This window comes from Pezoporus flaviventris, unplaced genomic scaffold (assembly GCF_033815535.1).
Source record: "Pezoporus flaviventris isolate CSIRO_AGI_PZ_B2104156 unplaced genomic scaffold, CSIRO_AGI_Pfla_v1 ptg000026l, whole genome shotgun sequence".
Taxonomy (NCBI): Eukaryota; Metazoa; Chordata; class Aves; order Psittaciformes; family Psittacidae; genus Pezoporus; species Pezoporus flaviventris.
Window position 1 is genome coordinate 2,601,943 of NW_026892574.1, and position 10,577 is coordinate 2,612,519.

A 10,577-nucleotide genomic window follows, 5' to 3' on the forward strand; every position below is an offset into this window, starting at 1 on the left:
GCCTGAGGGCTTGTGGCATTACAAGTGAAAACCTAGGGACAGCAGATCTCTGCGCCCAAGCAGATTACCTGGTTTTGTAGAGCAGAGCACCACAGAGCATCACGCAGGCTGCTTGTCTGGACTCAATGGGTTAACCGAGGAGCTTTTCCCTGTTGCGTGTGGGAAGCCATATCTCCTTGCCAAATTCCACTGATCTGAACATAACCAGCTTTCTCACTCAGCCCATGCTCCTACACTCAGCTAGTGCTCGTGCCTGCCTCTGCAAGGGAGTGCAGACAGACCCCACGCTCTCTTTTCTCTATAACTATTTCTCCAGCAGCATTGTCCCTTTCCTGATGTCAGTTCTTGTCTTCTCACTAAATTACAAGACATCAGGTCTCCAAGGAAACCCCTCTGAGCCAAGAAGCATGGTGCAAGACATTTATAAAACACTGATGGCTGAGGACCAGCCATGCTGGCTGCTCCCTGCTGTCAAGGCCAGGAAGCTTGGAAAAGACTCCTTTGGGTCCCGGAGGAAAGAGCTTTTGCAGATGGCAGGATGGTTTTCAGACAAGCCATCTCCTTCCTTTGGCAACAGGGCATTCAAGTGCAGCAGTGGTGGGACACTTACAACAGAGTTGCATCTCCCAGGACCAGGTACCCGTAGGGACCTGCCTGTACACCAGTTCCTCCACTGAGGCCATCACAAGCAGCAGCAGTGCTGTTCCAGCCAGCCACAACACAGCTACCATGCAAATGTGCTTACAGAACTAATGCTAACTGCTAACATCCTACTCCACAGAGTCAGAATTAGCAGAAAATCCTAAGAGGAAATTAGATAGAAGCAAATATAGCCATACACCTGACAAGCTGTTCTACACTCCTTCAGCGCACAGCCAGCCTCCAGCATGGTTTCACGTCTTCCTCAAGAGCTACTCTACCATGTAATTACAGGGGAAAACCTAAAGGTCTTCTTTTCCCTGCATACCTGGTAGATTTTCATTTGTCAAGCCACGAATAGGTCTCTAAATCAATACATAGATTCCCATCACGCAGTCAAGGAGTAAACAAACACACATGCTCCCTTGGCTCCTGCTTTAGCCTCTGACTACCTCCCCTGCTCTGCAGTGAGCTCTGCTCCTGCCAGCCTGAGCTCCTTCAGGAATAAAACTAGCCATCTTTGGTACTCAGGCCCTAGGGTCAGGAGAACAAGACAACACACGCTGAGGAACTGAACAATTGAACAGATAGTCATTTCATTTCTTGCCATTTGTGTTAAAGCAAAACATACTGGGGAAGAGGGAGAAACCCATTTCTGCCCAGCTGCAAGCAGAAGCATGAGAAGCCACTGCTCCCCTTAGCTGAGCTGCACTTAGGTGCCTGGAACCACATTTCAACCTAAGCATCTTCATCAGCCCCTCCAGGTTTCCCACAAACCACCTGCACCCATGGCCTGAGGCTTGGCCCCCCACCCAAGGATGCAGGAGGGGGCTCCCACACTCCCTGGGAGACCCAGAAGTCATCAGGTGGCTGCCCACAAGGCCAAGACTTTTTGCTTTCCTAGTGAAATGAAGTCCGCTATCACAACGGTTGTGGGAAAGGCCTTTCCATGCCTTTGTAGGCCACGCTTAAACAGCGAACAAAAGTGTCTTTAGTTTATCTATTTATTTTTGGCGCAGAGGAATGGCTGGGGTGAAAGCCAGCCCCATTCTCAAGCTGCTCTTTGTTCTCTCCAGTTTATCCAATATCCCCTTATCCCTCTCCTCACCCCTCCGCCTCCCCCTCTCCATTTTACCACCGGGCTTAAAAATTAAGCTGTGCATGAAACCAAACACCCCACTTGAACACTGCCCAGCAAATGCTCTTCATGGTCACAGAACAATACTAATAGACCATAAAAACAACGGGTAAGAGCAGCGGGCCTTGTAAGGGCAGAGGCTAGAACAAGCATCTGACACAAACATCAGTTTTAAAGAAAAAATAATATTTATTTGCAATATAAACAAAGTCCCAATATTGGATCAGTATATATAGGGTCACTGATTTTCCTTCATAACTCAGAAAGCAGAACCATTCCTCACTAACAAGCTCTCACTTGGACTAATCAGAAGATGCATCTTTTTTTTATTCTTTTTTTTTTCTTTTTCTTTAAAGAAGAAAGACCACTAAGAGCACAGGAAGCCTTTACAAACCAGCTTAGCTGTAATGCAATACAGATGCACTGTCCAAAAATCCCTGAAAAAATAAATTCCTCCATGAGGTAAGATGCAATTAGGATATTCTCAGTTTTCTCACTCACAACTGTACTTACACCCATTCTCCCTTCCAATGACCCACGATCCCAACATTGTTGCAAACAAAACTCAATGAACAAACAAACAAAAAACAACCAGAAGACAAGAAAGAGAAGCTCATTCCAACATTCTGGTAACATCTTTAACAAAAAAGACCGGTTTCGGGATGTGACAGCGTCAAACATTCCTCCAGATGGATTTTTTTTTATTTTTTTTTTCTTTTTCTTGAAAAAAGTACAAAAAACTGGATATTTAGAAAAAATCCGTGGCTTTTTTTTTTTCTTTTCAGTTACATGAGAGTTAAAGTGGACAGGGAGGGGGGAGAAAGGAGGGACTACATTGCAGCCAATAAAGAAATCTCCAAATCCGTTCTGCCCTCCTCCCAGAAATTATCACCACTTCCTCCCCTCCCAGCTCGGTATAAGGTGTTTGCCAAACACTAGCCAGAAATATAAACAAGTCTTCTCAGAATAGAAGGCACAGCATAAAGTTATTTGAAAGAGGAAAGAAAAAAAATCAGAACCTCTGTTGAAAGCTCCAATCATCTCAGAGTTTGCCAGTTAATATATATATTCATATATATATATAAAAAAAATTCTGTTACAACGCTCTCATCATTTCCACATCTCTTCACTCCCCTCACACGCTCCATGCGTGACGATTCAGTCCCGTCCCGCTACACAATCCTTGCTCTGCTCCAGGCGCTCGCTGCGTTCCCCCCTCTGCCCTGCACACATGGGAAAAGATCGAGTGTGCACAAGAAACACCAGCATCACAACTACCTTCTGTACTCGGGAAGCTGGAATGGTTTCAGGCCAGCTGGATGACGTTAAGTCAGTCAACAGGCAGCAGAGAATGAAGCTGGGCTCAGACATGCTTCTACCAACTCTGGAGGCTGCAAGAGTTTTACCTCTGTCAACAGCAAACTGTTTTTGGCAGAGGTGACATTAAAAAAAGCTTGCGGCTTAGTCACCTTGGCTGAATCAGTGCAGAGTTTGTGATTGTGAGTGCAGGAGTGGTGAAGGGGTTGCGTTTAAGCCCAACTGGCCTTCACACATAACAAAGCTTCCTACCAGATGCTAACAACAACAGCAGCAGCATGTATCTCTCTCTGGAGTACCCAGTAATATGCCAGGACATACCAAGGCTTCACAAAGTGTGCAAAATGCATTTGGTCAATATAAACATTTGATTAAAAAAAATAATAAATGATCAACCAAGAAACAGAATAAAATACTGGTTTTGCAACCTCGTCTGTACAAACAGTCAGGAACTTACATATTTAAAAAGAGTTTGAACCCAAAGCTCGAGTAAGATCTACCTTTTCTTTAAAATCAAAAAAAAGAAAAATAAAAGTAAACTTGGGTTTTAAAACAGTCTTGGCCCAACACCTTTTGTTCAAGGTTTCCAAGTGCATAAATCTCCTCACTTTCCACAGCAAGCTAACCCCTGGTAGCTCTTCGCACATGTGCGTGTTCTGACAGTCCCAATGCACCCAGGAAAGCGGTTATTGCCGGTGACAGCTGCGTTCAAAACGCTGTAACATCGCCCATATTAAATAACCCCCTGTAAAAAGACTACCTCTTCAAACCACTTTGATCAGGATACTAATGAACGGCATTAGCCTTCGTAAAGCAGCGATCAGGCACCTCTGCCCAGAGAAGCCAGCTGTTTCAGAGCTGCCTGGCAAGACAGATACTTTTGTAAGAGTTGAAATGCTCAAGAGAAGCGATTCGATGCTCGAGTTCCCAACCAGGCAGCATCCCCTTCATGTGGACTCCAGAGTGTTCAGCTGAAACAGGTTGTGGTTGGTAGGGGTGGTGAAGTAGAGCTGTTCGCTGGGCGAGCGGTTGTCACAAGGGCTGTTGAGTCCCAGAGTCCTCTCAAAGTCCAGGAGCTGGCCCATGAAGTTAAAGTTTGGGGAAATGTTGGATTTTTTCCTTTTCACAAAGTCATAGGCATCATTCAGGGACAAGTTGAGTTTTTGCATCAAGTAGGCGACAGTGACTGTTACGGACCGGCTGATGCCAGCGAGGCAGTGAACAAGGATCCCACACTTCTTGGAACGGGCCTCATCTGAAACAAGACAAGGGGAAGGGGGAGTCTATTATTCTGCACCAAAAATGCATGGCTTTGGAGCAGGGCCAGGTGGCAGCTGCAAGCTCCCAGGACTGCCAGAACTGGATCCCCAGCTCCTAGTGACAACATCTCATGTCCCTTTGACACCCACATCTCTCCCCAGAGGGCTTCTGAGATGCTCCCACTGCACAGTGAAGATGCACATCCCTGTACCGCGCAGCAAGACCAACCATCTCACGTGTTTGAGTGTTATTAATCAAGCCTAGCATCACATCCCTTGCCTCAGGAGCATCAGTACCCTCTACTCAAACAGAGAAATGGAAAATCCCACAGAAGGCAGGTGGAGCTGGAGACAACAGCTCCAGGGAGATGCTGGTGGTCAGGCACAGCACCCCCACCTCAACACCAACTAACTGGGGAAGGCTAGGCACTCGATGTGGGGCTGCAGCCCAGCACCACACAGGCTGTTCTCTTCTGCTGTTCTTGTCCTCCTTCCACTAGAAAGTTATATGACTGTAGTCAAAGGCAATTTAAGCAGAGTCTGAAGTGCAGGAACTTCCCTTATTGTGAAATTGTTCTTTAGGATCAACAGAAATGCACTTCACTACAAACAAACGCTTGTGCTGGAGGAGCCTCTTAGGATGAATGGTAGCAGGGAGCAGGAATGCAGGCTGGACCAAAAAATGGCGAGAGAACAGCGACGAGATTTCCCCTCCCTTGCCACCGATTGAAAAGCACACACACACTCATTGTCTCTCGCACAGCCGGAACAGCGTGATCCCTTTATGAATCGACATCTTAGTGCTGAAAGAGGGACATGCCGCTGAGAGCACTGAATGCATGCAAGTACCCAGCACTGCTTACTTCTGGGCAGCCCTATTTGAAGTCAGTCATTTGACTGAGAGCTTGTCAGGGAGGGAGAGGGTGGCAGGAGAAAGAGGATCCTCAGGCAAAGAGAGAGGTAAGAGACACTCTGGCACAGGGAAGGGCAAAGAAGACAGAGACAAAACAAAATCCAGACCAGAATCACAACAGGTTTTCTGCCTCAGCCTCCAAAACCAGGCAAGAATTTCCAGTACAGCGGGGAATCGCCCCCCCCCACGTACCCGGCCCTCCCCATTCAACATTTTTCTGAGACATTTCTGCTTTTCATCTGACCTGCGCCACATTTCTTGGTGTTTGGCTTTAGAGTGAGGTAATCCTCCATTTCCTGTCATTAACTGGAAAGCACAAGCGCAGTGTTCACAGAGACATCGGCTGACTGGAGCTGACAGATCCCAAATGCCTCATGCCAGCACCTCACCCCTGACCACGATCCGTGAGGGAAGTGCAGACAGGACATCAGATGGATCCCCTGCTGCCACACTGAAGCTGCTTCTGACCACAATCGTGTTACAGGAGGACAGAAGCTGGGGGCAAAGGAGAGCACATGGATACCAGGGGTTTAGGGTGGCTGAAGAGCAGCCGAGGACCTGCCACTGCCCTGCCCCATTTCAGGCCTTATACAGCAGGGTCATCAAAGCAGCATCAAAACAGGCTGCACAGATTTCAGCCTGAAGGAAAAGGTCCCCCACTCCTTTACCAGTACCAATGTCTTTAATCAGATATTGAGCCATAGGGTTTTTAATGGTGGTAACGACTACCTGTGCCATTTGCCCCCATAAATCAGAACTGATTAGGCTAATGACCACCATGAGCAGACAGCACAGGTCATGCTGGACGTGTACATCCCTATTCAGCCCAACAGACACTTCTCACAGAATAAGAAGCAATTTTTAAAGTCGGTGCTAGTCTGGGAAAAGAGATCTGCCTCCCTGCAGCCTTCCCCCACGACCAGCCAAAGCCCTCTCAGGGGCTGTCTGCACAGCAGTTTTTCCAGCTGAGCTCTGCAGTGTAATTATAATCACTAACTCATTGTGACGACACTTACCTTAGCAGAAGCATCCATACAAGGAGTTAGTTATGCTAGGGAGACTTACAGCAGGATCGCAACTAGACTAGCAAATCCCCTCAGGAAAAGAATATTCTTCCCCCCTCCCAGACTTTAACCACACTTGGGGCTATGGAATTGTTGGCACCAGCCATGTTAATGCAGTTCCCATCATCACTCATTCCTCCAAGCAAGCAGGCAAAGGAGCTCCCCACCGCCTCATTTCAGCCATTCCACACAAATGAAAATACCATATGAGAGCAAGAGACAGAGGGGGTGGTCTCACACCTGCAGGTAACTTGAGGTGCTGTAAGAGGGCTGAATTTTGGAAGGGGAGGCTTCCCTGAACCCAGCCAGGTGACACACACCAGAAGTGCCACCTTGGCAGCATGAGCTGATGCTGTGCCCCAGAGAGGTGAGGCCAGAGATGAACAACAGCCCTGGGAAGCAGCTTGCCACATTCCCAAGCAGTGAGTACAAAAAGAGATGTTCTGCCAACTACCTACCAATGAAAGCAATGGCCTCGGGAAAGAACTGCGAGAGGTTCTGGCTCCAGTGATCTGAGATGGGGATCTGCTTGTACTTGAACTCTCCGTCATGCTCAAACATGTTTGGCAGGTTGGGAGTTACATTCAGGATGTATTTAATGCCGTATTTGCCCAGGACGTCCAAGTTGGTCGAATCTTTGGCACAGCCCAGGTACAGGTAAGGTAGGATCTGGACCGGAAAGGCAGGCTGATTGTTAGGGATGGGGCTCCCATCCGACTCCGTGGCACTGCTGGGTTCCCTGTCGGATTCGCCATCTGAGCAGTCGGAGCTTATCCGCAGCCCTCCCAGGCCAAGGACAGATGCTGGGGGAGAGTTGCTGGGTGAGGAGCTGTCAAGGTTTGTCTCACAGTGCTCTGAATACTCAGTCTGAAACTTGTTAAAGCCACCTGGGAAGAGGGAAAGGAGAGAGGAGGGAGGCAGAGAGAAAAAGATGTTTTATTGTTCAGAATGGGAAGTCCTTCTATGTGGACGTATATACATGTTACTTAGTGAGTCTTTGCCAGCAAAAAAGTTGGTACACCTTCAACTTCACACCAAGAAAGGCATCTCCCTGTTCTCTCATCTTCCCTGGGCAGACTGCTATTGACTAAACAGGTCCCAAGAAACCAGAGTGTTTCTTACAAAGTTTGATATTGCTTGTGATAAATAAGGTCCAAATCTCAAACACAAAAGAAACAAAAGTCCAAAAATAAAATCGATGGCAAGAGACAATCTTGCCTTGTTCTGCTTCTCAGCAGCATGGGTCTGGGGCAGTTTAGGCAAGAGCTATTATGCCACTTAGGCAGAAAAGTGTAAAAGTATCTGCATCTAAAAAGATAAAGTAAGAACCACCACCACGTACCCAGCCCAGGCAGTAAAACCCAATAAAAACATTCTCCTTCAAGCAGGAATAAAGGTCTTAAGTTTTGCCAAAGAGTAACCTGCACACTACTAACCCATTTTGTGACAGAGCAGTGTCACAGGTTGGGTCTTCACTCAAACCACAGCAGGCTTGAGGAGGGATGGGACCCTTCAGGTCTGCTCCCAAGCTCTTTTCTTCAGCTTCTCGCCTCAATAGCTTGGGAAGGAAGGCAGAGGCAGGGAAGCAAAAACCCCACAGATCTACCTCCTTTCCAGGCAATATTAAACCAGCGCTCAGCCATCGGTTCTGACACTGACAAATGGTTTAATTAGAAAGGTCTCCTGGAAACTTTGTTAGTGGGTTCGGTGGTTGTGGCGGGTCACTGGGCAGGACAGACAGCTCCTGCCACATCCATTCATGAAAAAGGCTCGTCCTCATCCTCCTACTCCTCCTCCTCCCCCCGCACTGCCAGACAGCGCCGAGGAGCCATTTTGGAATTTTAATTGGAAACATTTCCCACCGAGGCTCCTGGAAAAAGGCAGAGAAAGGGGCTCAGCTCCTCCCCTGCCCACGGGGAGAGCTTAGGAGTAACTTCAAAGCTGCTCCTTCCTCCCAGGGATGAGGAGGACTGGGGAGAGAAATGGGAAAACAAAGCAAAGGAGCCACAGAGCCCACTGGGAAACCCCAAACCGGGATAGGATGGGGACTCACCCACTGGCACAGGCAAGGAATGGAGGGATGGGGGGAACGGGATCAATCTCCATGCTTGCTTATGTATGCGCACCCCCCATGTCACCTTTTTTAAGGAGACTTGTGCTGTCAGCACAGCCCTGAAGGCTGGTCCCCAAATTCCTGCCTGTCTCCCTGTCGCCGCAGGGGCTCCCCCGGCTGCGCAAAAGGGGACTGTGAAGAAGCAGCAATGCTTTTTAAAGAGCTGCAAGTGGCAACTTTCTTCGCCACTCTCCCCACACACACGCCTCCGCTCTTCTGTTATTCCTGCCTCAAACCCGCCACCCAGCGACCGGACTGGGAGGATGGGAAGGGTCCCAGCAGCCCAGCTGTGAGCTCTGCTCAGCTCGCTGCGGGGGCCCGCTGAGATCTTTCCAGATGACCAAAAAACCCCAAATATACAAATATATCTACATACGTATATATATGGGCATATATACATGAAAACATTAAGAAAAACAAAACGCCCTCACGTAAGGGGATGCGGGCCTGGGCTCCCCGCTCCTTCATCGTCCGCCCCGGGGGAGCAGCCACGCTGCCCTCTCCCAGCCCCGCCAGCATTGGGGGGGATAAAACCCCAAGCGCTCTCTCTCCGGAGATGGGGGCACAAAATAAAATCAGGGAGGGCCCCTCCCCACCTCAAAAAATAAACTGACCATCGCTTCCGGAGGGCTGGAGGAGCCTAGCGCCGGGAGCCCTCGGAAGGCTCTCCGGGACCGGAGGCGGGGGGCGCCCGGCCGGGGTCGGCTCGGGACAGGGCAGCGGAGGGGCCCCCCCAGCGGCGGGGCTGGGGGCTCCCTGCTGCTGCTGCTGCCGGGGAGGGGAGGCAGGAAGGAGCGGAGCGCTCCCGGCGCCTCCAGCCTGCGACCATTTTGTGCGGGGGATTAAAGCGGGATGCAGCGTGTGTGTGCGCTCAATACGTACCTAACAATCAAAACAAATCAGGCGGAGGGAAAAAACAACCCAGCCACCCCCGGCCGCGCAAGGGATGGCGATGCAGGGGCCGTCCGGGAGCTGCGGGGGGCATGACGGGGACGACCGGACAAGGGCTGCAGAAAGGGCTGGGGGCACCTCACCTTTCAGGTAATAGGCTTTACAGCCGTCATCGCGCAGCTTCTGGAGCAGGAGCCCCAGGACGGAGGTGGCGGCGCCGCCGTCCTGCCAGTCGGCGGTAGCTTCGTCGTAGAGCAGCACGGTGTCGGCCTTGCAGCGCTTGACGAAGCGCTCCTTGTCCTCGTGGTTGGGGATGATGGAGCGGATGGGCAGGTTGCCCTTCTTCAGGCGGCGGAGCATGAGCCCAGGGATGGCCAGGTTGATGGCCGTCTCGATGTGCGAGCTCTCGAAAAGCTCGTGGGGGCGGCAGTCGAGCAGCAGCAGCGAGCGGCCGCCGCCCGACTCCAGCTCCTCCTGCAGCCACTCCGCGCTCTTGCACGGCATCGCCGCAGCCATGGGCGCCCGCGGGGAGCTCCCCCAGACCTGCGTTTTCATGGGGCTCGGCAGCGGCGGCCGCTAGCGCTCGGCCCCACCGGCCACCTACGCGGCGGCCGGACGCGGCTCCGGCTCCGCTGCTTCCTCCCGGCTCCGGCCCGGGGTGGGCTTAGCGCTGCGCAGGACGCGGCGCCGCTCCGTACGGCCGTGGGTACGCGCTGCCTCGCGGCCCGGAGCGCGGCGGCCCCCGCTCTGCCTTACGCGGTGCGCCCCATCCCGGCGGCCTCAATTAAAGCGGGGCTTCGCCGGCGGCGCGGCGTGTCATGCCTCGGGAGGCGGGGCGGTCAGCGGGGCCGGCCGAGCGGCAGCGAGCCCCGCCCGCCGCGCCGTAGAGCGCCTCGGCTCGGCCCCGAGCGGAGGCTCCGCCCCCAGCCGCGCATCACCGCCTCCCGCTACGCCCCCATGGCCAATGAGGCGCGGCGGCGGAAAGCGAATTAGCCCAATATGGGCAGGGGGTGGGGCCCGCGCCACTCCCGTGGCGGGGGCAGAGCGCGGGACGGCGCGCGGGGGGCCGCGAACTCGGTGCTGGCGCGGCGGGTCGGGTCTGGCCGGGCTTCCCACCGCCTTCCGCCTGCTTTCAGCCAAAAGTGCAAGAAAAAGGAGTGGGAGTGAAGCGACGCGGCCCACAGGCGGGTGGTGCGGAGCCTGCGTGGGTTTTGAGGGGGTCATGCCCAGCCCTGCCTCGGGC

The 10,577-nt window shown here is 51.9% G+C and overlaps 1 protein-coding gene across 1 annotated transcript; it reads right to left on the bottom strand.

Annotated features, from left to right (window-relative positions):
• Positions 1 to 1,942: 1,942 nt before the first annotated feature.
• DUSP7 (dual specificity phosphatase 7) lies at positions 1,943 to 10,133 on the bottom strand. The gene is made up of 3 exons (XM_061458371.1): positions 9,478 to 10,133; positions 6,789 to 7,217; positions 1,943 to 4,349 (listed from the first exon to the last, which is right to left on the bottom strand). Exons 1-3 carry the CDS (start codon positions 9,887 to 9,889, stop codon positions 4,042 to 4,044), a joined length of 1,149 nt encoding a protein of 382 aa, XP_061314355.1. The 5' UTR covers positions 9,890 to 10,133; the 3' UTR covers positions 1,943 to 4,041.
• Positions 10,134 to 10,577: the final 444 nt, after the last annotated feature.

Bases quoted from the DNA above. Each gene is read 5' to 3' on its own strand.
- DUSP7 (XM_061458371.1), bottom strand. From the start codon at position 9,889: ATGAAAACGCAGGTCTGGGGGAGCTCCCCGCGGGCGCCCATGGCTGCG. The intron at 7,218-9,477 runs GTGAGGTGCCCC...CCCTCTTCCCAG, and splicing joins TAAAGCCTATTACCTGAAAG to GTGGCTTTAACAAGTTTCAG. The intron at 4,350-6,788 runs GTAGGTAGTTGG...GTCTTGTTTCAG, and splicing joins CGAGGCCATTGCTTTCATTG to ATGAGGCCCGTTCCAAGAAG.